Consider the following 27,497-nt stretch of genomic DNA (forward strand, 5'->3'; position numbering starts at 1 on the left):
TTAGGTATATCTGAATGATGCTAAAGCTGAAACTCCAATACTTTGGACACCTCATGCGAAGAGTTGACTCATTGGAAAAGACTCTGATGCTGAGAGGGAGTGGGGGCAGGAGGAGAAAGGGATGACAGAGGATGAGATGGCTGGATGGCATCACTGACTCGATGGACGTGAGTCTGAGTGAACTCCGGGAGTTGGTGATGAACAGGGAGGCCTGGCGTGCTGCGATTCACGGGGTTGCAAAGAGTCGGACACAACTGAGTGACTGAACTGAACTGAACTGATACCAAACATATCCTTTCCAAGGCTTGGGATCTCAGCAGTTAAAGGGTACCTGGAAGATAACCTGTCAGGCCCAATATTGTGAATCCCCATTCAAAGGTTCTAGGAATTTTAAAGGAGGTGATGTGGTGGTTTACAGAATGTACGAGTATCCTACATTTCTATAAAATCCTATGTTTTTATACCGCACCTATTTCAGCGAAATCTTTTAGATATTCGGGACTTGCCTGTTAATAAAAATTGGCCACTCAGTGATTGCAAGGCAAATTAAAGAAGAAATAGAGGTTGCAAACTGAATTTAGAATGGGTAATGGGTTTGGGCGTGCGTGTTTGTATACACATATGCAAAATGCAAATATTGGGAGGGGTCTGGAAATGTTTGGTTTTGCCTTTAATAAAAAAGAGGCAAGCATGACTCTAAAATTTGGCTTGGGGGGCAAAATTTCTTTCTAGTCTCTAAGTAATCTGAAATCTCACTAGATTTTTATTGCTGAAAAATCTATCAAAAAATGAGGCTGTGGAATTTCAATATCTATCCTTTTCTGTTTCATAGGGTGTACTTTTCCCTCTGAGTCTCTGGAGCCTTAATTTTTATACAATTAGTCACCTGACTCTTCTGTCAATACCTGAAAGACAAACTTGAGAGAACTGGTTTCTCCAAATCTACCTACAAGTATAAACCCAGTTAAGACCAGTGCAGTACTCAAAGAAGTTATTGCTCTTCCCTTCATGCCACAAAGCTACTTGAACTTGTCCTACACTGAAAAGTCTATTTTACAGGAAGTTCTGTAGAACCAAATATACTGTTTGGGGGTTTAGTTAAAACACAAATGAATCTAGCTCTGAGCTGAATCTCTTGCGTCTCAAAGTCTCCATTCTTGCAAATTCAAATACTGGAAAGGCTTGCTGTATCCTCGAAAAGAAAAGGAGTCGAACAGTAAGAGAAAGATTGTTCACCATTTCCTCAGGGGCAGTGATATAAAGCACAGTTTACTTTTGCCCTGCGGCAGGGTTTAGTCTTGCGTCAACCTAGAAAGCCTTTCTGAAAGGGGTGCAGGAATGAGGATGCAGATAGAAGCTGCGTCCTGCACCAGTGGCTTCAGGTTTCCATGGACTTCGAGCAAGATGCAGTTTACCACCAGCTTGAGTCAGAAGTACCAGAGAGTAAAACCCACAGAGAAATCTAGGTCTTTGTGCCCCTGTTGGGGTCAGAGTGAGGAGCAGGAGCTAGGACACAGTATCAGCCTGAATCTCCTTCAGTTCACTGCTCCCTGCTCGACTAAGCTGGCTGGCAAGCCAGGGAAGCAGCCTAAACTGCCCTCCCGAGGAGCTGCCCATCTTACGAGAGTTCCTCAGGTAAATGTGCCTTCAGGGGACTGTATAACTAAAAGCAGAGCCATTTGCATTAATTCATTCTTTTGCCTCCTAAAGTGCTCAAGGCTCCTGCCATATATATATATATATGTATACGTATATATATACGCATACATATATATATGTATGTATACGTATATATAGCATAAGTTTCTAGTCTCTAAGTACCTGTACTTACAGTCTGCTCTAAGATGATTGATGGGCTTCCCTGGTGACTTAGTGGTAAAGAACCCACCTGCCAATGCAGGAGGTGCAGGTTGGAACCCTGGGTCTGGAAGATCCCCTGGAGAAGGAAATGACAACCCACTCCAGTATTCTTGCCTGAAAAATCCCACAGATAAAGGAGACTGGCAGACTACTGTCCATGGGGTCGCAGAAGAGTCGGACAGGACTTAGCGACTGAACAACAAAGATAACTGAACAGATAGGGAGAAGACCAGCACCCAGGAGAATATGACTCTGTTTCCTGAACTCAAATTGTCTGTGCTTCCACTGCCATTCTTTTGTAATAGTTCTTGGGTATGAAACAAACTCAAGATTTAAAAAAATTTTTTCAATAATAAATAGTATCTACTGAATGCGAACTAGTTGAAGCTAAACCTATGTATTTTTCCCAAACTATCTAAAATAAAAACAAATTGCAATAATAGCTGTCATTAAATATTTACCTTGTGCCAGATATTATATTAAGGATTCTAATAAGGTGTCTTATTTAGATTTCACAGCTACTCAATTATAAAGGTTTTATTGAACCTGTTTTACAGATGAGGATACTAAACTCAAAGAGGAAAGTGACCTGGGTTACATTGTCTGCTTGTCTCAGAACCCAGTCCTTCTCTTCTAGGTGGTTATTGACACCTAGAAGATGGAAGAAAGCTTCTATCAGAGACTCAGTTAGCCCACTTATGATAGATAGGTTTGCTTTTCTTTTAAATGGATCCCAGGAAGGGCCACTGTGCTCTACAGACCCCACACCACACGCTGATACCTGATTAACCCAGGAGTAACTCAGAGCAGGTAGGTCAGAATGAGGCAGCCCTGGCAAGGAGTCACAGCTCACATTTCTTTTTTTTTTTTTTTTTGGTAGGAAGAACATTGGCTTTGCAGTCAGACAAACTTGAACTCCAAACATGATCGAGTCACTGACTTCTCTGAACGTCAGTTTACACATCTGTAAAATGGGGAATCAAAATGTCTTCTTCACAAAGATGCAGTCTAAATTGGATGAGAGACTATATAAATACCTATTATAATATATGCAGTTGAGTAATTTTTAAGAAATACAAAGTTGCTTAAAATTTCATTTTATTCTATCAGCAAAAGGTTTCCCAGACACCCTGAAATGTTTTGGCCTTAGCAGTTAAATGGTTGAAAAATGCAGTGTTCTGCGTTTCCCAAAGGAGGGCCCCTTCTTTAGAACCAGTTTTGCTTTTTCTGGCCTGTTTTTCCCTCCAAGGCAGGAGGTGGGCTGCTGCTTTCCTTTCTGCCCTCCTTATCCCATCCCTCCCCAAAGAATTCTCTCACCTCCCACTTGTGATTTCCTTAAGTGCTTTTAACAGTTGCTTGACACTGGAAGGATATTCTCAGCAGGCATGCAACCTGTAATCACTGCTTGTTGCTGACGTGACCTTGTGGTTGACCTCTGAGAAAGCAGTGGGGACTGGAGGAGGCAGCCAGGCTCTGCTCCGCCAAAGCAAGACGAAGAGTCCCAGAGCACCTGGGAGGCAGCGGGAGGCACGGCTCCACATGCCTTCCCACCTTGGCTCCCCCTGTCCAGTGTGTCTGGAGGTATAATCAGGAGAGAATTGTGGGATGGGTGAGGTCCCATTGTTCTTAAACAACACCAACCCCAAACAAAATGAAATCAGAGATACGGAGCACAGTGCGGCTGGAAGCACGTTTCCGCAGTGTGTGTGTTACCCCTGTGAGAGGCGTGCAGCGCCCTTAGGAGCCTCCTGCCATCACTAGAGCCCACCAGCCATCATCCCATGGTCTTCCCCCCACGCCTGGCTGGGGGTCTAGACTGCCTCCTACTTTTCTTAATCTTCTAATTCCCATTCTCTTCACCAAGGGAAAGGTGATTGAGGTATAGGAAATGGGGGGAAAATGCAAAGCCCTTACCTCCATTTCACAACTCTTAGACACAAAACTGCTCATCAGATTTCTGATAAGTCACAATATATGCCTTTGAGAGGCTGCAAGCTGTCCAGAGGAGGAACAGGCTAGCATCCTACCAGGTTAATAGCACCACAAGAGATACCTGTAGTGGAGGGGGTCAATGCCAGGGAAGTGGATTTCACATTAAGTACTTCATCCCCATCTTTGTGACTCTTGAACTTTTCAGGCACTTTGCCCCAAATCACACAGCCTAGATGGCCTAAAGAGGCTTCCAGTGCCCGCCGTGTTCACAGCCCCCTCCTGAACACTTCACCTTGTACTCTACTTCCTAGCCCTCGTGGGCCTTCTGAAGTTTGGGCTTTATAATGAATGATCCTGTTTATAGACATGGTTCACTGCTCCAGCTGCCACTCTGCCCCTTCAGTGCCTTGCCTCCATGGCAATTTTCATGCGTATTCTCTTAACTAGGCTGCTTCTAGCTTGCCTGGTCTTATCCACCCACCCTCAGGATCCTGTATTTCTACCACTCCACCATGAGCTGTGGAACTGCTAAGGTCCCCAGGGCCCTACAGACAGGACCCAGACCCTGAGAGTCTGAGGGGGAATGATGAGTAGTCTCTGTAGACTGGAGTCTCTGTAGGGCTTCCCAGGTAGCGCTGTGGTAAAGAATCCACCTGCAGTGTGGGAGCCGCTCAAGATGTGTGTTTGATGCCTGGGTCAGGAAGATCCCCCAGAGGGGGAAATGGCAACCTGCTCCAGTATACTTGCCTGGACAATCCCATGGACACAGGAGTCTGGCAGGCTGCAGTCCATGGGGTCGCAAAAAGCTGGATATGATGAGCACACACACATGTAGGCTGGAGGGTCAGCACAGCCTCGTGAAACACGTGGACTTGAAAGCTGGTATGATTTGAGTAGGGCAAGAGAAAGGATATTGATACTCCAGGCTGGAGCAAGAGAAGGCCTTGTTTTGACTTGTTAACAGCTGTTAAAACCGTCAGTGTGAAGGAGGAGTTTAGAACTGGAGCTGCCACAGAGATTTAAGGATTATCTGTGGATTTCAATGCTATTACTGTTCTTTACCAGAGGGGAGGGAAGGGAGAGTTGGAATGAAAGCGAGAAAATAAAGCCTCTAGTATGGAGTTATGTCAGATTCGTGGAGTCATTCTACTCTCCTCCTCTAGACGTGTTTCACATTCCTGTGCTAGAGGCTCATCAGAGAGTCTCATTTTGACTCCTAGCAAGAGTGCCCTTTACAGTTACCCTGCGACTATTCATGCCATTTAAAATAAATCAGAGCTAAGTGGGTGATCATGTTGTCCTCCTTGTAGACCAGTGGTTCCGGCCTTTGTTGCTGGGTTCCTGCAGTTAATCTAGTGCCATTTCCAGAGACTGGTCTTCGCATCCTCCTCCATGGGCCAGAGGAGGCATCTGAGTAGCCACCAGAGTCCTTTGTCCTACCGGGCTCCGAGCACTGTCAGAAATCAGACTTAGATCATAACAACAATAGCAAAGTCTAATTATGCGAGGCAAAGGATGTGTTACCTAACCTTACTATGGGAAACATTCCACAAGATACACATGTATCAAATCGTCACATTGTATACCTTAAATGACACAATAGCTTGTGTCCGTGATGTCTGTAATAGAGATCAGGAAAGCTGGTGAAATGAAATCAGACTTCAGAGAGGTGGGAGAAGCCATGTGAGAAGGAATAGAGCTTTCTCTTTTCATAGATCAAGTAGTTCCATAGACTTTTCTTAAACTCTTATATACAGAATTCTCATCTTTTTATTCTTTTCTTTCTTTTTTGTATATATTTTAGCCCAGAGCCATAAAAATAGTTTTTAGGGAAGAGTGGCCTTATTGTCTCACAGCAAAATTTATTTTTAATTTAGAAACCACCCCTAAAGGGATTCTCTCATCTTTTCCCCAAAGTGATGAGCTGAAATATTTATTTTGTTGGCCCTCCGACCCGTCTGGGCAGGGCTGGGTGAGGACTGTGTGGCATGTTCTAAGTAGTGAGCGGGTGAGCAGGTAGGGAAAGCAGGAGATCTGTGTACTTTTGTTAGTTTCTCATGCTTACCGATATGCTTACTGTCCTGTGTAAACTTTAATTCCGACTGGGACTCCGAATGTGGAGTCTGAGAGAGCATCTGATCCAGGCAGGAGGAAGGGAGCAGAGCTGAGTGGGGAAAGTTGCAGGTACTGTCTTGCACACCATTTCCTGACAAGAACAGCTGCTTAATGAGCATTTGCCATGTGCCATATGCTCCTTAGATTCATGAAGAACATGTGAGCCTGTTGTACAGACTTGTTGTACAGGTGAGGAAACTGAGCCCGGGGAACCAGGTGGTAAGTGGAGACCCCGTGGACTGGGCTTCTCTGGTACCTCAGTTGGTAAAGAATCCACCTACAATGCAGGAGACCCCGGTTCAATTTCTGGGTTGGGAAGATCCGCTGGAGAAGGGATAGGCCACCCACTCCAGTATTCATGGACTTCCCTTGTGACTCGGTAAAGAATCCGCCCACAATGCAGGAGAAAGGCTATCTACTCCAGTATTCTGGCCTGGAGAATTGCATGAACTGTATAGTCCATGGGGTCGCAAAGAGTTGGACCTGACTGAGTGGCTTTCACTTCATGGACTGCAGCACACCAGGCTTCATTGCCCTTCACCATCTCTTGGAGTTTGCTCAAACTCATGTTCATTGTATTGGTGATGCCGTCCAACCATCTCATCTTCTCTCGCCCCCTTCTCCTCATGCCCTCAGTCTTTCCCAGCATCACGGTCTTTTCCAGTGAGTTGGCTTTCTGCATCAGGTGATCAGAGTGTTGTCTGCTCTGGCTAGCTGAGTGCTGTGACTGGGCCAGTGGAGGACAGTTGCCTTCTAGGTATCAGCAATCAGTCTCAAAATACCTGATATATGTTGAGACTGAGCCATAGACAGGTTCTTCTGAAAATGGATGAACCAGGTCTGAAGTGGTAGGGTTATGTCATTTGAGTGTCACAGCAGAGTTGGCTTCAGGAAAACCTGGGAGGAAGACAGAACATGTATTTGAAAATCTTTATCTGCTTCCTTCAGCATCCTGTACTTATACCCTAGTCCTGGCCCTTTAAGGAGTATTACTTCTTTTTCCCCAGTGAAACTTAACCATCCATCTCAACCCATCAGCTTCTGGCTGACTCACCCAAAAACTTATCCATGCTCAAGTGCTTATGGTAATCCTGTGGCCTACTCTTGTCTTGTAATATCTACTGATTTTTAACTCTGGGAGCTCAGCTCGAGTGAGTACCTTAGATTTAAGGTAAATGACTTTGATAAGGTCTTTAGATTTAATGGCTTATGTAGAGATCTTTTGCATGTAACAAAGGCAATGGCTGCTTTCTGCATAATGTCATGTTGGGTATCTATTCATTTCTCCAATGCCTAGGGCAGCCCTTTGAGTCAGAGCAGTGGTCTTTGTTCAGTCTTATGACTGGGCTGCTGCTGCTAAGTCGCTTCAGTCGTGTCCGACTCTGTGCAACCCCATAGACGGCAACACACCAGGCTCCTCCGTCCCTGGGATTTTCCAGGCAAGAAGACTGGAGTGGGGTGCCATCACCTTCTGGGCAGTGGCAGGCAAAAGGATGATAGGCGTGTAGTGTTCAGTTCCTCTTTTCTCACTGTGCTTCGGCTCTCCTGCTTGGTGTGTTCACGTGTGTGGGGTCACCTCCCTCTCTTCTGGCCAGACTAATGCTCTGTCTCTGACAGCACTGACCTGGAGTCCGGGGAGAGCCTCAGGTAAGATGCTGAATGCATATTGGACGTGATGTTCATCTCCTTCCTTGGCTGTCAGCTTCGAGCAGCCTTCCTCCCAGTAAGGGCAGATTCCTACAGGCCAGACCTGTTGACTGTATCATAAGCTTTTGGAATATTGGGAATGGAGATGAGATGTTCTTAATTTCTTCTCCATTTCCTGGGGAGACTCCTGACTAAAGAGTGTGTATTGCAGGGGCAGGGATAGGACGCAGTAATAAACAGGCAGGGAACCAGGCCTCTGTCTGAATGGTGCCCTTACACAAACATCTCCTCTGCGCTCATCTCAGAGAAGACGTGCTGGCAGAGGTGCCTGAGTTACTAACTTGGCACAAACAACCTCCTTGTAGTTTCCTCCTGTTTCCCTGTTACACAGCCCTCTTAAAGACAGTACCCCCCCACCGCCCCCCACCATGGGCCTTAGACCCTTGGACAAGTGAATCTGGCTTTGGCAAAGAGGGAGTCCTTGGTTCTTCTTGGGAACAAGAATCCATTCACTCCAGACCCCCAGCATCATGCACTGGCACCTGCATTCCTCATCTAGGCTGAGTCTCAGGCTTGCACTGATGATACAGTCCTATTTGAGCAGCCCGATGCCTGCCTTCCACCGACACGGGATTTATATTGAGTTACCACTGGGTGTTTGGTTTTCCCTTCCTCGAAACATCTGTTTGTGCTGCCAGAGGGAGCGTCACACAGAACCCAGGCTGCACATTTTCAACATAGCCCTTATTCACGTTTTGGAGTGGAGTGCCAGCAGTGTGGTAGACGCCATATGGAGCTCTGCCACACTTCTCATCCCCTATTCTTTCCCGTCCACAGCCCCCGCCACATCTCCTTAGGAGAGACTTCAGACTCATGAAGATAAGCATTAGGAGCTGTTGATGAGATGCTTCTCCTCTCGGCGTGCCCTTGTGCACTTGATCTCTAGCCATTCTGAGTTTCTCACAGCTCCCTGAACATGCCAAGCTGTGTTGCATCTTCAAGAGTTTTTTCCAGCTGTTCTCTCCACCTGGCATGCCCTTCTTCTGGCCCCATAGTCTTCCTGGATCATACCAGTCCATCTGTCAACATTACATGATAGCCTTTGCTGACTCTATAGGTGGAATTTACCACTTTTTCCTTCTCTCATAACACACAGGCTACATTCTTTTCCCGACTCTGAGCTCATATCTGATTCCACCCTGCCTTCCCATCACCTGCCTATATCAGGGGCTCAGCCTCTGTGAGCTGAGAGAAAAGCAGCTGACCTCAGGATAAAGTAACATAAAACAGTTGACTTTCAGTTGAGTGCTCATTTCTTGTTAGTGAGGATGCTAGATCGTTTACATCTGTTATCTCACTTAATACTCATCGACTCCGAGCAGTAGATAACTGCAGTAGATAACTCCCTTATTACTTGCCTTTCTTTACTAGAAGTTAAGCTTCATGAAAACCAGACTTTGTCAGTCTCGCTCACTACTATCATGATATCATGTGTTACAGAACCTAATATATTGTGAATACTCAGTAAACATTTGTTCCCTGAGAGAGTGAATGGATGAATGGCTCCCTATTTTGCAGATAAGGAGATGAAGACTTAGAGGTTGTTTTGCCAGAGTTGCACAGCTCAGAAGGGCTTGGGTGGAAATTCTGGTCTTCCTCCAGAGTGGGCGATCCTAACATGTCACACCACCTCCTGTAGGCATTCTCCTAGCAGGTGGATCTTAGCAATCCTAGGAGGAAAATCTGCTTTCCTGCTGCACCTAGCTTCTGCTTGAAGGTCAACCTTCCCCACCGCTCCCTTCACCAGCTGACTCCCTTCTCCTCGGCCGAGGCAGGTTGTGAGAGAGACTATGTACCCATCACCAGATTCGTCGTAAGTGCCAGGCAGGTTGGTGAACACTCGGGGTAAACAGTGAATGAGAAACAGATCCGGCCTCCAAGGAATCCAAGTAACAAAGACTGACATTTACAATACAGCCACATAAAGGCATGCTGGATCCCTGAACCCCTGCAGGCTGCACAGGCCGAGCAGACATCCCTCAGACTACCTTTATCACCAGTTCCCTGAAGGCAGACAGTGGGGCATTATCTCGACTTAACACTGATTTTCTTCTCTAGTGGGGTGGAGTGAAAATCAGCTGAAGCCTTGAAGGATATTTTCTATGCAGCCTAATTAAATAAGACCTGGGTGCCTGTCACCTCAAGACAAGTGGAATTGAAATTGAAACTGATATCTGACCCAGAGAGACTCTGTCCAGGAGATGGTATCTTAGGGGCGGGCCCTTTTGTATGACTGTTTGCTGAAGCTCACAAGAACCAAGGTGAGAATCAGAGGGAAATGGCTGACTTGCAGCTGGCTTGCTACAAGGAAGTCACAGACTGGCAGTGGTTGAAAAAACTGAAAACGTCTAGCTGTTTCTTTTTTAAAAAAGAGACTCTTGGGATCCTCTAGGCAGGGGGGTGGTTTTCTAGTACCTGGTTTGGATTTGAGTCTGCCAAAACCTTGGCAAAATCTTTAGCAGTCAGCAAAGGTTACCACCTATGCTACTGGTATTGAGGCATTACCAGTAACCTGGCTGAATAAATGTGGCCAAGCTGACTTCACATGCCCACTCATAGCTGCCTTCACTCAGCACTGAGTCCCCTGTCCATGGTTGAAAGCAAGGGCCAGACCCTGGTTATATTCCAGCTCTGCCCTTGGGATGTCATTCATTTCTCTACTTCTCACTTTTTTCATCTGTAAAATGGAGTGGTGGTGTTGTTATAGAGGGTTACAGTTAGGGTTAGGGTATTAGTAAATAATGTGAAAAGTGAAAGTGTTAGTCACTCAGTCATATCCCACTCTTTGTGACCCCATAGACTGTAGCCCTCCGGTCTCCTCTGTCCATGGAATTCCCCAGGCAAGAATACTGAAGTGGATAGCCATTCTCTTCTCCAAGGCATCTTCCTAACCCAGGGATTGAACCCAGGTCTCCTGCACTGCAGGTGGATTCTTTACTATCTGAGCCACCAGAGAAGCCCATTAGTAAATAATGGTAGCATCCATTTAGTGAGTACTTACAGGTATCATTATCCTCATTTTACAAACAAAGAAACTTTAAAGAGGCCTTTCACTCGGGGTCATACTGCTTTTCTTTTTTTTTCACAATTCAAAAGACTTTTCCTTCAGAAATAATATTTTAATAAAATAATTTGTTTCAAGCATCAAGAACATTTTTAATATATAATAAAAGTTTAAAACAAAAAATTTTCAAATGTTGATATCAGAGTTTATAAAAGTCTTTAAAATGTTCTATGTAAATTTTGAAATGTAGATAGGAAGAAAACTATTAAAAGTAGCAAAACATGTAATAATTCTGATAATTTTAGTATAATTGAATTAGTAAATGATTTCAATATGAAGTTTGCATCTGATTTCATGGCATATCACAGGGCTTAATTGAATTTTTTTATTAAACTTTTTATTTTGTGTTGGGATATGGCCAGTTAACAATATTGTGATAGTTTCAGGTGGACAGCAAAGGGACTGAGCCATACATATACATGTATGCATTCTCCCCCACTGCTCAAGGTCATACTTTTGATGCGTACTGGAATGAGGTTTGAAGCCGTGTCTCTGATTCTTAGTTGTGTGCTTTTATACTGTTACTACGACCACAGTAACCATCCAGCTTTCCCACTCCTGGATCTACACCTCAGCTGGCATTTCATCCACAGGAAGGAGAAGGGCAGTGAATAAACTCGCCTTTACTTCCATCTCGGCCTGCACGACTCTCCCTCCATAGACCATTAGGGTGAGGGGCAAACAGTTGAAGTCTTAGAATCTTGACCTGCCTTGAGTCAGCTCACAGCTGGATTGTAGAGGGCTGGAAGTTGCCAAACATGCAGCTATTTTATAAGGAAGATGAGAAATATCAATAACCTCAGATATGCAGATGACACCACCCTTATGGCAGAAAGTGAAGAAGAACTAAAGAACCTCTTGATGAAAGTGAAAAAGGAGAGTGAAAAAGTTGGCTTAAAGCTCAACATTCAGAAAACTAAAATCATGGTATCCGGCCCCATCACTTCATGGGAAATAGATGGGGAAACAGTGGAAACAGTGTCAGACTTTATTTTGGGGGGCTCCAAAATCACTGCAGATGGTGACTGCAGCCATGAAATTAAAAGACGCTTACTCCTTGGAAGGAAAGTTATGACCAACCTAGACAGCCTATTAAAAAGCAGAGACATCACTTCGCCAACAAAGGTTCGTCTAGTCAAGGCTATGGTTTTTCCAGTGGTCATGTATGGATGTGAGAGTTGGACTATAAAGAAAGCTGAGAGCCGAAGAATTGATGCTTTTGAACTGTGGTGCTGGAGAAGACTCTTGAGAGTCCCTTGGACTGCAAGGGGATCCAACCAGTCCATCCTAAAGGAGATCAGTCCTGGGTGTTCATTGGAAGGACTGATGCTGAAGCTGAAACTCCAATACTTTGGCCACCTGATGCGAAGACCTGACTCATTTGAAAAGACTCTGATGCTGGGAAAGATTGAGGGCAGGAGGAGAAGGGTACAACAGAGGATGAGATGGTTGGATGGTATCACTGACTCAATGGACATGGGTTTGGGTGGACTCCGGGAGTTGGTGATGGACAGGGAGGCCTGGCGTGCTGCAGTTCATGGGGTCACAATGAGTCGGACACGACTGAGCAACTGAACTGAACTGAACAGAAACCTTTGCTTGGGAAGGACTGAACATGAACTTGCTTCTGCTTTATCCTCAGTGACACAGCATTCCTTGTCCATCAGACATGCCCATTTTTTACCAGTAAGACTTAGCCATTTGTAAACGTAATCATCACTTATGACACAGCGTTTTAGTCCACACCTGGTGCCCCCGGTGGTTATCTGTGCCTGGTGATCGCAGTGAGAGTTAGTAAAGAAATGGATCCCGGGCTCACCTGTGAGTAAGCTGTCCATGAGATTCCTGGGCAGTATCTCTAGGACCAGCAAGTTGCCCACACCTTGCCTGGGGAGACTTGGAATGTTTCTAGAACAGTAATTCTTTATGGGGTTGTTTTGATCATTCGCTCAGAATAACTGTGTTGAAGTTCCACTGGTGCCAGGCACATTATCAGGTGCCAGTGACATAGCAGGGAACAAAATAGTTAAGGACCTTTACATCTCAAAACAATTTTAGGTAGTGATCAGTGCTGTGAAGACAACACAGGAGTCTAATGTAATAGCACAGGGGTGGGGTTGCTACTCTAGATTGCTTGGTCAGGGAAAGTCTTAGAACAGGTGACATTGGAGCTGAGGCCTAAGTGTTAAGGATCCAGTCATTCCAAGCTGTGAGAGGAAAAGCTTTTGAGACCTAACAGCAAATGCACAGCCTTAGACAGGACCAAGCTCTGCTTATCTGAGGAGGCAAAGAGAGAGCTAGTGTGGCTGGCAAGTGGCATGAAATAGGTCAGAGAGGTAGTCAGGGGCCAAACCATGTAGACCAGGGCCTTTATTCTCAGGCTCTAGGAAGCCGCTGATGGATTTTAGTGGGCACTGACATGACCTGTTGTGCATTTACAAACTATTACTCTGAGTGCAGTTTGAAAACCAAACAGTAGTGAAGTAAGAATAGAAATAGGAAAACCAGTCCAAAGTCAACTGCAGCAGTTCAAGCAGGAGATGGTGGTGGCGTCGGAGAAGAGGAATGGACAGCCACAGGATAGAAGTGCAGTGGGAGAGGACAGAACTCGCTGGTGGACTCAGTGGGATAGGGAGATTTTGAGCACAGTGGCTGGTGCACATAAAGCGCTCAATAAATTATAGTTGTTGACTGTTGTTATTAGCCAACAGCCTGTTATCAAACACCAAGAGAACAAGCTTGGGAAGCAACCTTGAACCCATTCAAGTGGCAGAATGATGCCTGTCATGCATGTGTGAGAGCGGCGTTGGCTCTTCTCTCTTGTTAATAAATGGCATTCTTAGAGAAAATGAGGCTTGCAAATATGATGATATGTTCAGGAACCAGAAACTCATGTTCAATTCATCTCATATTCAATAGAGGCCTTATTTAACTTGTGGCCTCTCTTAGCTTTGATTTCTTCATCTATAACTATACAATGTCCTGGGCACTTTCCAGGTGCCAGGTTCCATGCCCAGCTCTCTCTACATAGGTCCAGCAGTCTCTCTCTACATTAATCAGCTGATCCTTCCAGTAACTCTTCTAGGTAGGTACTAAGTTGTCTTCCATTTCCAGGTAGGAACACTAAACTCAAAATCCAACAACTAGTAAATGGCAAAGCTGTGACTCAAACCTAGGTGTTCCTAACTCTTAAATCCACATTCATAACCCTCTGTGACATGAGAAGTAGATTCTGAGAGTTGGTGTGCTTCCAATTTCCAACTTTCTACAACTTCCGGACCTCAATTTAAGGTCATCTTGGGACTCAAAACTACTGAGAACTAATATGGGACATTTGGGGGAAAAAGCCTACTATTCATACAGAGATTAGAGATTTATGTCAAGAGTGTATTTATTTACTGATCCTTTCTCCTCTCCCTTTGGTAACTTGTAAGATACAGCAGCTGAGGCAACAGGAAATTTGAAGTCCAGCATTTTATTAAATCTTATGTTTAAGATTTCTGTGGAAGGAAACTGCTTGAGAGAGATTTGGTTTCTGTTATGCACTTGCCAAGAAAAGATGAGGAAACTGGGTCAGGTGGATTTCCTGAAGGTGCGGGAAGCAGGGAAGGTAAACCCTTGAGCTATTTTCTGCTTCTAAACCCCACCCCCTGGAGTTGCCCAGGGCCTAACGGAGGCTCTGGGAAGAGTTCCTTTCAGCCCTCACGACAGGAGGTCATCGGTTATGTGAAATCCAGCAGTACTGGAAGGGAGGGGAGGTTGGGGAAGACCAACAGATTGGCAGAGAAAAAGGAGAGCTTGCAGCCCGCGTGGCATTTCCCTCTTGAAGTTCAACAGAAAACCAAATAGTAGCCTCGAAGTTATTGCAGAGAGAAGAACCACACACCATCTCATTCCCACAGACACTGGAACTGCCCCACGTTGGCAAGGGTGGGGGGAAGATGGGCATTCTCATTCCTATTTGAGTAATGATTGTAAATCAGTACAGAATGATTTCTGGAGTGCATTTTGACAATAGTAGATCAATACTTTTACAAACACATATCCTTTGCTTGTTGAGTAATACCTGATTCTTGGACTGGGACAGGAAATCTAGAGAATGAGGCTGTAGTGTTTGTAGTGTCGGAAAGTAAGGAAGTGTTTCCACAAAACCTCAAAGCAAACCTCACATTCATGAGGGTGTGTCAGAGGTGACCAGATTGGACTATTACTAATACAAGAGCTCCCAAAGGCCAAAGCTGAACAATTTGAGTAACAAAATAAAGTAGCATTGGATTATAACCCAAATGTACAAATAAGTATCTGTGAGTCCATACTGATGTAAACAAATAATCCATAAATAAATAAATGAAGAATAGACAGATCTCATGTTCAGAAAACTTCAAATGATTTTCAGTACTCTGCCTTCATCCAAAGGGAGCATAAGTCCTCACTTCTTAGGTGTAGTTGCTCGTCATGACTTCTTTCCAAAGAGTACAGTAGATGAAGGGGGAAAAAGAGTAACTTTCCAGTGGAAAACCTTTAACAAGTACTAGCTCAGCCAGGTGATCAAGGTCAACATCAACAGCGTGTGGTATCAATAGCACGTCCCCTTGATACAATGGGATCAGAACAGCACTGCACGTCTGTGATTTTCCTTCTTAAGACCCATAACCATGAGAAGAACTTGAGACAAATCCCAAATGAGAGACATTCTCCCAAATATCTGACCAGCACTTCTCAACACTGTCAAGGTCATCAAAAACAAGAAAGTCTAAGAAACTGTCAAAGCCAAAACAAGACTTAGGAGACCTGATGACTAAATATAATGTAGTATCTCGAGTGGAATTCGGAACAGGAAAAAGGACATTAGGGAAAAAGCTAAGGGGATCTGAATCAACTATAGACATGATATATGTTTATATAAGTATTAATACTTATATCAATACTTTAATATTATATTAAATATTATATAAGTATATATATTTATATAATAAGTATTATATAATACTTATAGAAGTATTAATACTAGTTTATATAATTATTAATACTAGTATACCAAATTTGTTGATTCATTCTAACAAATGCACTAATGTAAGATAATAATATTAAAGGAAACTAGATTTTGGAACCCTCTGTACTATCCTTGTAATTTTCCCTTTGACCCAGGAGTTTCCCTTCAGGCAGTTTTTCCTTTGGAAATAATTAAGGGTGAACCTAAAGATTCACCAATATGAATATGGATCACAGAGTATGTAGGTAATAGTGAAAAGGTAGAAATAATTGGTGTCCAATATTAGGTATGATAAATCTGTACAACTTAATCATGAATCATAACCTTATAGAACTATATTTCTTGATAAGGAACAGTATTCGTGATTGATAGTTGAAACAGAAAAGTAGACTATGAAAGAACCTATTGAAATATATAATTTTACATATGCATAGGAGGGGTATAGGGGCTTCCCAGATGGTGCTAGTGGTAAAGAACCCACCTGCCAATGCAGGAGACAGAAGAGATATGGGTTGGATCCCTGGGTCGGGAAGATGCCCTGGAGGAGGGCATGGCAACCCATTCCCATATTCTTGCCTGGAGAACCCCATGCACAGAGGAGCCTGGCGGGCTAAAGTCCAGGGGGTCCGCAAAGAGTAGGACATGACTGAAGCAATTTAACATGCACAGGAAGGGTATAAATGAATATATTTCTATGTGTTAATCATCAGTGAATAACACCATGGGTTTTTTTTTTTTTTCCTTTTTACGAAAGCAGTACTTGTTTGCTCCAGAAACTACAGATCAACAAAAAACAAAAAGTTACTTTTTAATTAAAAGAAAAATGGTTGGGGTTAATTCCATTATAAATCCAGCAGCAGCAGTAGCAGAAGTCTCAGTCATACAGAAGGGAGTTCTGGGAACAGATGGAACACTGGCAGGCTAAGAAGCCTGCCCGGTACTTCTGTTCAGGGATTTCCTTATCAAAGGGCACTGCCTGAACAGGCCTGCTGGTGCCTGTCCATCCTCCATAGAAAAGGGCCGCCACCCACACAGCCTCTGTGGAGTGTGAGAAAGGCAGCCACCTGTCAAACGATAAACAGGTTGCACGGTACATAGAGATCAAACTTAGCACTGTGGTCAGTGTGTGAATCTGTGGCCACTGGAACCCCAAGCCTCTCTCAGAGGTGCCTACCCCAGTCTATAGGGGCAGAGGCAGCTGGGAGGGCTGAGAGACAAACCCAGTGTCTATTTCCTTCTCCTTCCATAGTCATCCTACCCTTAACTAGAAATTTTTCATCTTAAAAAAGAACTTGCATGTACCTTCCAATTCATTACAACAACCCTTGCTGCTGCTGCTGCTAAGTCGCTTCAGTCGTGTCCGACTCTGTGCGACCCCATAGACAGCAGCCCACCAGGCTCCCCTGTCCCTGGGATTCTCCAGGCAAGAATACTGGAGTGGGTTGCCATTTCCTTCTCCAATGCATGAAGGTGAAAAGTGAAAGTGAAGTAGCTCAGTCCTGTCTGACTCGAGCAACCCAATGGACTGCAGCTTACTGGGCTCCTCCGTCCACGGGATTTTCCAGGCAAGAGTACTGGAGTGGGGTGCCATCGCCTTCTCCAACAACAACCCTTAGAGGTAGATAATTACTATCTCATTTTTCAGGTAAAAATGGAACCTAGAGCTCTTAAATGGCTATCTCTTACCATCTGGGTTACCAAGGGTCAGAGGATCAGGTTTATGTCTCTCCTTTTACACTAGTGCAGTTTCATATCTGAGGGTCCTAGAATCTTCATAGGCTAGATCTACCATTTGCAAGCTGTGTACTTCAAGCAAGTCACGTAGCTGCTCTTAGCCTCAGTGTTTTCATCTGTAGGATGGAAAAAGTCACTATCAGGGTTTAGTGAGATTGTATATATAAATTGCTTAGCTCAGTGCCTAGAACATGAAGTCACCCGTCTGCGAACAGTGGTTATTATTGAAGGAGAGAAGATTAATGGGATAAAGTGTAAAGGGATCTAGAGAGAAAAGTGCCCTTCTCCCTGTTTCCTGTAATTTGCGAAGAAAGATGCAACAAGGCTGGTGCCACTTTAGACTTCAAGAACCACGATGAATTAGATTACCAGAGCTTACTGAACTAGGGTCTGCCCTAGGTCTTGAGCAAGCGCTACCGTTCATCAACCTGGCATTTGGGCCCAGCCAGAAAAAGAGGTGAAAGAACTTGAACACTTGAGGTCAGCCTTCAGCTTGAGTTGGAGAAGCATGGAGCAAGAGGGTAGTGCACAGGAAGGAAGAGAAAAAACGTACAAATGAGAGCTAATTAGCCCAGCGAGTGTGTAAGCCAGGAAGGAGCTTCACTTTTGTCTGGTTTGAAATTTTGTAAATTTCATTAAGGTGAAATTCACCAGATGAGGAAATGAGGTGACACAGCAAAGCCAGGACTAGAACTATGGGGTCCTCTCATGTATTTCCCAGGATAAACTGAGGACATTTTGCTTTATATTTGTATCTCTTTTAAATTTATATTTATATCTCTTAAAACTAATTTGTATTAGTCCTACAGTCAGTCGGTCAGTTCAGTCACTCAGTCATGTCTGGCTCTTTGCAACCCCATGGACCGCAGGACACCAGGCCTCCCTGTCCATCACCAACTCCCAGAGCTTACTCAAACTCATGTCCATTGAATCGGTGATGCCATCCAACCATCTGATCCTCTGTCGTCCCCTTCTCCTCCTGCCTTCAATCTTTCCCAGCATCAGGGTCTTTTCCAATGCGTCAGCTCTTTGCATCAGGTGGCCAAAGTATTGGAGTTTCAGCTTCAGCATCAGTCCTTCCAGTGAATATTCAGGACTGATTTCCTTTAGGATGGACTGGTTGGATCTCCCTGCAGTCCAAGAGACTCTGAAGAGTCTTCTCCAACACCACAGTTCAAAAGCATCAGTTCTTCAGCACTCAGCTTTCTTTATAGTCCAACTCTCACATCCATACATGACTACTGGAAAAACCACAGCTGCAGCTAATTATGAGTTCTGATTCCTTCTAGCACAGTAACCCCCTCACCTGCATCCCAGGCTGTTGGGACTGGTGTGTTGGGAGACAGGCGTGGCATCTCTCCTCTGGCTGGTGGAGGAGTGTTTCTGATCTGGGTGTTTGGCCCATCCCCCAGCTGGGCTGAACAGGCACTCACTGGAAGTGAGCCACTGCAGCCTTAGATGGTGAATGGAGACTTCCCATTAGTTCCTCATACAGTACCTGGGTGGCTTCATTTGTGAAGAACCCCACATCTATCGTTTGGAATCCCAGCTGAGTCTAGCTTTCCTCTCTTGTTGATACCTCTTAATTTCTCCATCTTCATGAGTGAAAAATCCTTTCACAGCAATAATAATAAATACCCAAGGACTCAGCAGTGTAAGTGATGCCAAATCGAATTAAGTTGTATTATATTCTCAGGAAAAGAAAGTAACTTGCGAGATCAGAGTACTTACCCACCTCATTTATTAACTTCCTCGTATAAGCGTCCATGGGGACGGAAGCTGAAAACCTGAGCTGCCTTTCTATATGGACTATCTAAAAGCTTGTCAGGCAGGGAAACACTCTTCCATCATAATCACTTTATCAGTGGGTGTTGAGGGGCTCAGTAGGACAGGCGCTTGTGGCCTGCTTCTAACAATGCCTTCAGCTTCACAGGCACAACAAGAACGAAGGGACTGTTCTCGGGAAGGTGCACCCCGCTGGCAGAGCAGACACAACGGTCTGCTGGCGGGGCTGCTTAGTCGCCCTCTGTCACCTGGACCCCTACCCCCAGCAGGTGTTCAGTGTCAAATCACTCACCCAGTCATGATGTAGAAATTCTCCGTTCCTTTAGCTATTCTTTTTGTTCTTACACCCCCAAAAATAATTTAGAAAAAAATCATGTGTCTTCTTGCTCATTTTAACTCCTAAAATTATACATCAAGTTTAGATGGTTGAAAAGGATGTGATTTCTGACATAGTGTGTTGCTTTATATACATTTTTGTCAAAACTTTGACACTACAGATACAGCTTTTTAAATTTATAGGCAAGATCCACTGTATAATCTCATGGGCAAAGATGATTTATATGGTCAAACCATCCAGCCAAATCAGTTTTGCTTTCTGTCAGATCCAAGTCTGGTTTCTTTTTTTTTTTTCAATTAAAATGAACATATTAGTACACATTTCATGACAAGCGTCTGACTTCTGAATATGAATTCTTAGATCCGTGGATAGACAGATAAAGGTACACAGCTTTGCCAGGAGTTTACTACCCAGATAAAATAAGGGATTATATCCTTCACTATTTCTTACCCTGCTCTCATAGAAGCAAGGCTTTCTAAAATTGTCCTATGGTGAGATTCAGTAGGATGAGGGATATGCATTTCTTTTCTGAGGTGGAGGTACGGTGATTGTAAAAAGTGAGAGTGACTGAAGACAGAACCTGTAGATCACAAGCATGTTCTGGGAGAGGTCGGTTTTAAGAAAGAGTATATATGGAAGGTACAGATCTGGACATTGATTTCCTTTGAATTAGCCGTGAGCAGATAACCTCCTGGGAGATCACTGGGTACCACAGAGGCGTGTGTGCCCTAGTCTCAAAACCTCCGCTTTTGGGTACACCAGCACGCTCTAACTGGGTCAGTCTGCGACTGAGGCCAGTGAACTGGATTCACAGTGTCTGTCCTCACCAGTGTTTTTCAGGGACTGACTTTTCTAGAGATCTGTCAGATGGAACCTGGAGGAGGGCCTGGCAACCCACTCCCGTCTTGCCTGGAGACGGACTCTGCCCCGTGGACAGAGGAGCCTGGCGGACTACAGTCCATGGGGTCACAAAGAGTCAGACATGACCGAGTCAAGCAGAGGGTCGGAAGCAGGGAGCTCAGCCCTTCTTTCTATTCAGTATCCATAGGTCTGTCTCTGGTTAGACTGTCGCACTCCAGAACTTTAAGGATTTTTTAAGGACATTTGGGGACAGGAGCACACATGCTCTGCAGCGTAGCATCTCAGACACTAGAAGAGCAGTGTGGAAGGAAAGTTAGGCAGGTGCTGCTTCCGGAGCAGAAAGGCAGGGTGAAGAAGGAAGCCGGCATTGTGTTTATACTGCATAAAATACAGAACTCTCACAGTAACCCCAAAAGATACACAGCATTACCTCGAGGAAACTGAGACCCAGAGAGGTTGATCGGCTTACCCCAAGTCCCACAGCCTGTTAGTGCCAGAGTGAGTGGGATTTTGAATCTAGTTTAGTTTGGTGACTTCAAAGCCATTATATAGCACTGCTTCTCTCGTGGTTAGTATCTACTACAGACGGGCTATCTAATACCCTTAGTTTATTCTCAAAACAGCAGTAACTAAACAAACACTTTAAAGATTTCTGAGTATCCCTCCAATTATAAATGCAGTGTGAGGGGTAGAGGATGATAAGTGGGTAAGATGGAAGACAATGTTTCTTCCCTTGGAGAAGTAAAGGCTCCTACAGACTAAGATAAAATCCTGTGAACACAGATCAGCTCATATGCAGAGTAAAGAAGGAGCATTCAAATGATATCTCACGCCAGTTATACTGTGTGACCCTCCAGGAGAGATCACACACAAGGTGAACAGAGCTCTGTGCTATAGATTCAGTTATATTTTTTTCTTCTTTGTTGTCGTATAAAAGCCAGGATATTAATTGTGAAAATTATGTGAAGCTTTATGTGAAGATGCTATTCTGGACAAAAATATTTCTCTCCTTCTACCCCCCATCTCTCTCTCTCTTTTTCTCTCTCTTTCCCCTCATCCCGCCCCACCCCATACCCTCCCTCACCTACTGGACTGTAAAGTCCATGAGGGCCACACTGTGATTTCATCTTACTCACTGTTGCGCCTAGTGCCATGACTAATACAGAGTGTACAGTGAAATTAACCAGTCACGTGGACTTCCCTGGTGGCTCAGTGGTAAAAAAATCTGCCCGCCAATTCAGGAGACATGGGTTCAATCCCTGGATCAGGAAAATCCTCTGGAAAAGGGCATGGCAACCCATTCCAGAATTCTTGCCTGGGAGATCCCATGGAAAGAGGAGGCTGAAAGGCTACAGTCCATGCGGTCACAAAAGAGTTGGTGCCAGAATCCCAAGGTCTTATGCTTTTAAACTGTGATGTGAGTGTGACCATTCAGGCCCCATAACAGATCTCTTTCAGGATAATGAGAAAAGATTTTATCTGTAAGGGCTTCTGATCTTTTCCCCAAGTCAACTCCGCATGTCTTATAGTAAGGGACCTGGCCACTTGAAAGGAACTTAAACTTATTTATAATTTCATTATACTTTAGCTTTGGGAGGTTGTTGACCCCTTTTTGAGTATAATGAAGATTATGGCCTCTGTCCGACAAGGAACACACAGACAAAATCTTGTATACAATTTCAGTAGGTTCATGAACCCTCTAAACTATGTATCTCAAGTTAAGAATGCTAAAAAGTGAGCTGCAGTTTAAGAGAAGGGCACATGCTGATGCTAGACCTCTCAGATTTGAAGGAAAATGGACAAAAGAACATTGAGCTTGCTTTGGATATAATACCAGAGGGGAGACTATGGCGCCAGTTCCAACTGTGCCTTGATTCTGCCAAGGCAGTCTCATGAAAGACCTTTTGTTCCCTTTGGGACGGATGCCACCAAACACTGCTCCTTAATGACAGTTCACTGACCAGCCCCTCCAAGCGTGCACCCTTCCTCCCAAGACTGGACAACAGGCAGAAAGAGGGAATACAATAGGCCAGTGGAATAGGGCAGAGTTTGGATAGTGAAGGCTGCTGGGTTGGCTCTTTCGGCTCCTAGAGTACACTTGCCTTAATTTCAGGTTCCGTGTCTTAAAATGCTTTCACCCTTAGCAGCAGTTCTACAGGTCTGTTGTCAAGAGTATTTTTCCCTTACAGTCTTTGCCAAGTGGATGCAAAACAGCCCTAATTTTATATAGACATAGATAATCCGTCGTGAGGTTAAAAAAACAAATTTCTAGATCATAGCTGGGAGCTAAGGCACCCCAGGCCTTTCCTCTTCCTAACTCCTGTCTTGACCAGAGGAAGGAGATTTTCCCTCCCTTCCAAGTATCCTAGCCTGACTCTGTGAGACTTTCTCCAGCCAAAACTAATCCCTAAGTTTCAAGGACACAGATCTTATCTGTGGCTAAGGATTTTACATCTCTCAGAGCTTTGCTTTCCTCATTTGCCAAATGGGGAACATAATGATATTAATAGTAGTCCCTGCATTCTACGATTGTTGTGAGGAGTAATAGTAAGAATGGGCGAGGAGCGCTTAGCTTGGTGTCCCAGCACACTTGATCAAGCTGACTCTTATTATTTTCAGGATGTTGCTGTTGTCAGTCACTGAGTCGTGTCTGACTCTCGTGACCCCATGAACTGCTGCACACCAGGCTTCCCTGTCTTTCACTATTTCCCGGAGTTTGCTCAGAGTCATGTCCATTGAGACGACGATGCCATCCAACCCTTTCATACTCTGTCGCCCCCTTCTCCTCTTGCCCTCAATCTTTCCCAGCATCAGGATCTTTTCCAGTGGGTCAGCTCTTCACATCCAGTGGCCACAGTATTAAAGCTTCAGCTTCAGCATCAGTTCTCCCACTTCTCCCAGTATTCAGGGTTGCTTTCCTTTAGGATTGACTAGTTTGATCTCCTGCTGTCCAAGGGACTCTCAAGAGTCTTCTCCAGCACCCCAGTTCAAACACATCAATTCGTCGGTGCTCAGCCTTCTTTATTTTCAGGATAGTGACCCCTAGAAGTGGTGGAGGAGGATAAACCAGGCAAGTTTGCTACTTTTTACTGACCCTGCCTTTTTCTTGTGCTAGTATCTGTATCAACAGTGTTCTCTCCAAGGACCAAGCCAGCAAGGCTCTAACCCTGAGCAGCTAAGCTTCTAGCTGTGCTTCTAAGACTCACAACTCATTTTTTGGCCCCTGACATACCACCAACACCCAAGATGCCCTGATCAAGGCAGCTTTGAATGACTGTTCCTTTCAGCACCTTCCTTCCCTCCCTTCCCATTTTTATTTCTCACTCCCTTTTAGAAACAGCTATTTATTGAACACTTCTGTATGCGTAGCACAGTACTAGTGCCAGATAAACAGTCATCGATAAAATAGACAGCACTGCTCCTCTTTTTATGCTCTAGCGGGGGTAGAGGGAAGCGTAAATAGCAAACAAATGATTTATAGGACGTGATAAGGGCTATGAAAGAAATAAGATGGAGATGGACAGTGACCAAGGAGCTGACTGAGATAGAGGACCTTCTCTGAGGTGGTGACACCTGAATCCAGTGACTGTGCCTGTGGCATGAATTGAAACCTTGGTTTTATTCCAAGTGAGAAGTGCCACTGGGTGTACAGAGTGATAGCTTCTCTTTGCTTTTCTCTTCTAACAATAGGTGGCTTTAAGGTTTGTGTGTGTGCTCAGTCTCGTCCGACTCTTTGTGATCCTATGACTGTAGCCGGCCAGGCTCCTCTGTCCATGGGATTATCCAACCAAGAACACAGGAGTGGGTTCCCATTTCCTCCTCCAGGGGATCTTCCCAGCCAAGGGATTGAACCCGCGTCTCCTGGGTTGCCTATATTGGCAGGCAGATTCTTTATCACTGAGCCACCTAGGAAGCCCTGGCTTTAAGGCTTAGGGGAAGTCAGACTCCCAATTTTTACCAGCTATTTATTTTGTCAAGCTAAAAACAATACTATGACAAATCACTTGTTCCTTTAAATAGCTATTCACCTATTGTGTACTAGGCACAGGGATTTTACCTGTATTATCTTATTTATTCCTCCAGTAACCTGAGAAAGTAGATTTCATTATCATCATTATCTCTGCAGTCAAATAAAGAAATCAGAACAGGGAGAGGTGCAAAAGCATGCCGCTGGCCACAGTGCCCGAAGTGGTAGCGCTGGAATCCAGGGGGCTCTGACAGCAGAGCCTGTGCCTGCAGAGCCTGTGCCTGCTGTCAGTAGCCAGGCGGGTCTCCCGTCTTGTGACGTCTCAACTCACTGGTTCTCCTTTCCTTTGTAGTGGCACCGATGAAGACTAGGGCACATGAAGGCCCGCCCTCCCCGGTGGAACACCCCCCTTCCCCTTGCGTGTATGTGACGGCGTGTGAGCAGCGGCTTCTGACCCCGGTGGAGGCTGCCCGGCAAGCAACATGCTTCCGCCAGATGCGTTCCCAGACCTGCAGCAGGCACAGAGCTCTCCAAGGAATGGCCAGCTTTACTGTTACTGACCGTGCTTCCCATTCTCTTGTCGTGGTAGGAAAAGGAAAAGTGCCCCCGTGCTCCACTAGGAGCAATTACAGGGTCCTCAGGTCATTCCCTCAACAGCTGCTTTGAACTTCCTCAGGAAAGCCAGTCCCTGTAACGGTGTATACCCAAACAGTATCACTTCATTAAGAAGGAGCTGAAATCATCTTGAAGGGCAGTCAGGATTTGTTACCCTCTGTGCTAATGCCCCCCCACTTTATTCATATCGAAGCATGGAATAAATGAGGGGGAAAGTAGGGCTGAATCAACCCATGTAATTAGTCTCTACAAGTCCAATTATACATCTGTGAAAATGTGGTTTCATGAAATAAGACGGATGGCTTGAAAACCGACAGAGTTAAAAGTTAGAAATATATAAAGATATTTTTAGTACGTGAGGTTATCCTGGACTTCAGATTCATAATTCAATCCTGTGGAAATGAAAAAAAAAAAAGATTGAAGAGGTAGAAAGGAAATGACTTTTTCTAAAAAAAAAAAAAAAAAGAGGGGAGACCAAAAAGATCTGATTAAAAGTTGAAATCGAAATAAATATTTCTGAACTCAAATTGCCTAGGTTTCCAAAATAGTCAGTAAAGGATCTGATGGAACCTGAATTATTTGAGTGGATTCTGAGGTTTTAGGGGTCTCGCCACATCATGAAAGTCTGGAATGTGTGTCACAAATGGGAATTTGCACTGTAGGTTTTGCTCCTCTTCCCCTAGCTTAGCCTGATTTGACTTCAGTGCAGAGTGGGGAGGATACTTGGCCCTCTGTGGTGTGTGAATTGAGCTCCACCCGCTGGCAGACAGACCTTCCTTTCAGTCCAGGGGAGGACCCCTCCGGCCCGGCACTCCCCACCTCTAGATCATCTCCCACCCCCTGCCTCTCCCCTCTTACACACTGTGAGCGGAGACTCACCATGGTTGGACTCTGGCCTCTCCCCACTCCCGAATCACATTTCCTTACAGCCAAGCTTTTTACTCCCAAGTAAGCAGTGATGTACTAGGGAACACAGAACTGTAAACTGAAGAGCATGCATCTTCTGCAGCAGCAGTTTTGACTTAACAAATGTTTTGGAGTCAGGGAATGATGTTATTTTCAGATAAAACAAACACAGTTACATTATGAAATAGAATGTTCATATACATAAACTGTAAAGATAAAACGGGAGACTTCGCAGAGGACTTTTATTTGCAAGTGGGCTGTGTGTTCCCCCTCCTCTGCCGTTAGTGGTATTTGGGTGTTCACTTCTGAGAAGTACAATTGGAACTGCATACATCCAAGAGCCTTGGGGCTTCTGCTGACTCAGGACCCAGACTCCTAGTGCTTCTGAGGCAGAACCAAAGGAGCCTGCATCGGGGGATCTTCCTCTTTTCCTGCCTGCCTGCCTGTGACCTGTACACCTGTCAACAAAGCTTTAGGGCCAACTGATGTGTGTGTGCAGAGTGGTTATGAGGTAGAAATAGTGCTTACTGTCGGAATCCTGTTTATATCACTGTTCAATCCTGTGCATGCTATGAAATGACTGTTTCTTTGACTCCAGGAAGCTACCAGGCATATACGCTTCTCAGTTAAGAGTACCCCAGCTCACTAAATCATGAGGGACACTGGGGGCTGAGAGTGGTTTGGGCTGTTTTTTTTTTTTAATTTTTTCTCTTAAACTGGTGGCCAACAAATGGCTGAGACATGTTCGGTGCTTTACCTTTCTGCCCACAAAAAACTGGAGGTTTTGGCATACCACTAATTACATCCCCCAGCCACATCCAATGCAACTACCTTTAAAGGAAGACCAGTGGCCATTCTCAAAAAGAGTTTAAAAAATCAGAAGATTAAGAAGACTCTAGGATTTGGAAGCTTGTGTTGTCTTTCCCAGTAATCATTGTTTAATCTCCAAGAGGCAGCCTTATCTTAGCAATGGACAGCTTATTGGCTCCTCCATAACTGATCATAAGCTGTTACTTTAAATCAGTATTTGGGAAACCCATGCATTTACGCAATGGATATGAATGGAAATATAAAAATACATACCAGCCTGTCTCAATAAATTATTATATCTCTATAATCCTCGAGGAAAGCACTTTGGCTTTTACCTAGAAAGGATTTCAGATCTGCTTTATGGGCTCCCGCTGTCTTCAGTACCTGATAAAACTTTAACCAGGGACGCATTAAACATGGCACAGCAGCTTCTGCCCAGGCTCCTGAGTTCCTGCTGGCAGCATCTATCAACACAAGAGCTAGGATGCTTCCTGCAGTGGTACCAGCTTCCCCAAAGCTGGAGCAGGCTGCTTGGCCTTAAGCCCCAGCACGAGGAGGCCTCCCTCCTACCAGGTCAGTAGAGTTGCTCCAAATTGTGTCCTGCCTGGCTGCAGGGTTTGCAGACATCCCTACGGATAAGTCAGCAAGGGAGACAGGTAATGACTGTCTTCAGAATGAATTGGGTCCTCACAGCAATCCCTGGATGCCTTCCAAAAAGGTTGGGTATCCGAGGCTAAGAGGAGGTCTGATCTTTGATTTGGTGTCATTAAATCCAGGGCAATTCCAAAAAGTGCCTGGAGTCTCTGCTCTG

The 27,497-nt window shown here is 44.7% G+C and overlaps 1 protein-coding gene across 6 annotated transcripts in view; it reads left to right on the forward strand.

Annotated features, from left to right (window-relative positions):
• Positions 1 to 27,236, forward strand: part of TRIM44 (tripartite motif containing 44) — a 111,453-nt gene extending 84,217 nt beyond the window's left edge. For 3 of the 6 annotated variants that reach the window (XM_086341147.1, XM_086341142.1, XM_086341145.1), the window contains one exon: positions 24,708 to 27,236. In XM_086341147.1, coding sequence (XP_086197273.1) covers positions 24,708 to 25,021 — 314 coding nt within the window. In that variant the 3' untranslated portion in view covers positions 25,022 to 27,236. The remainder of the gene's footprint in view (positions 1 to 24,707) is intronic. The other 3 variants (XM_086341141.1, XM_086341144.1, XR_015142256.1) reach the window with 2 other exon arrangements.
• Positions 27,237 to 27,497: the final 261 nt, after the last annotated feature.

The sequence above is a fragment of the Bos grunniens genome, chromosome 15, assembly GCF_055505025.1.
Source record: "Bos grunniens cultivar Pamir isolate PY7600 chromosome 15, Bosgru_T2T1.0, whole genome shotgun sequence".
NCBI classification, from domain to species: Eukaryota; Metazoa; Chordata; class Mammalia; order Artiodactyla; family Bovidae; genus Bos; species Bos grunniens.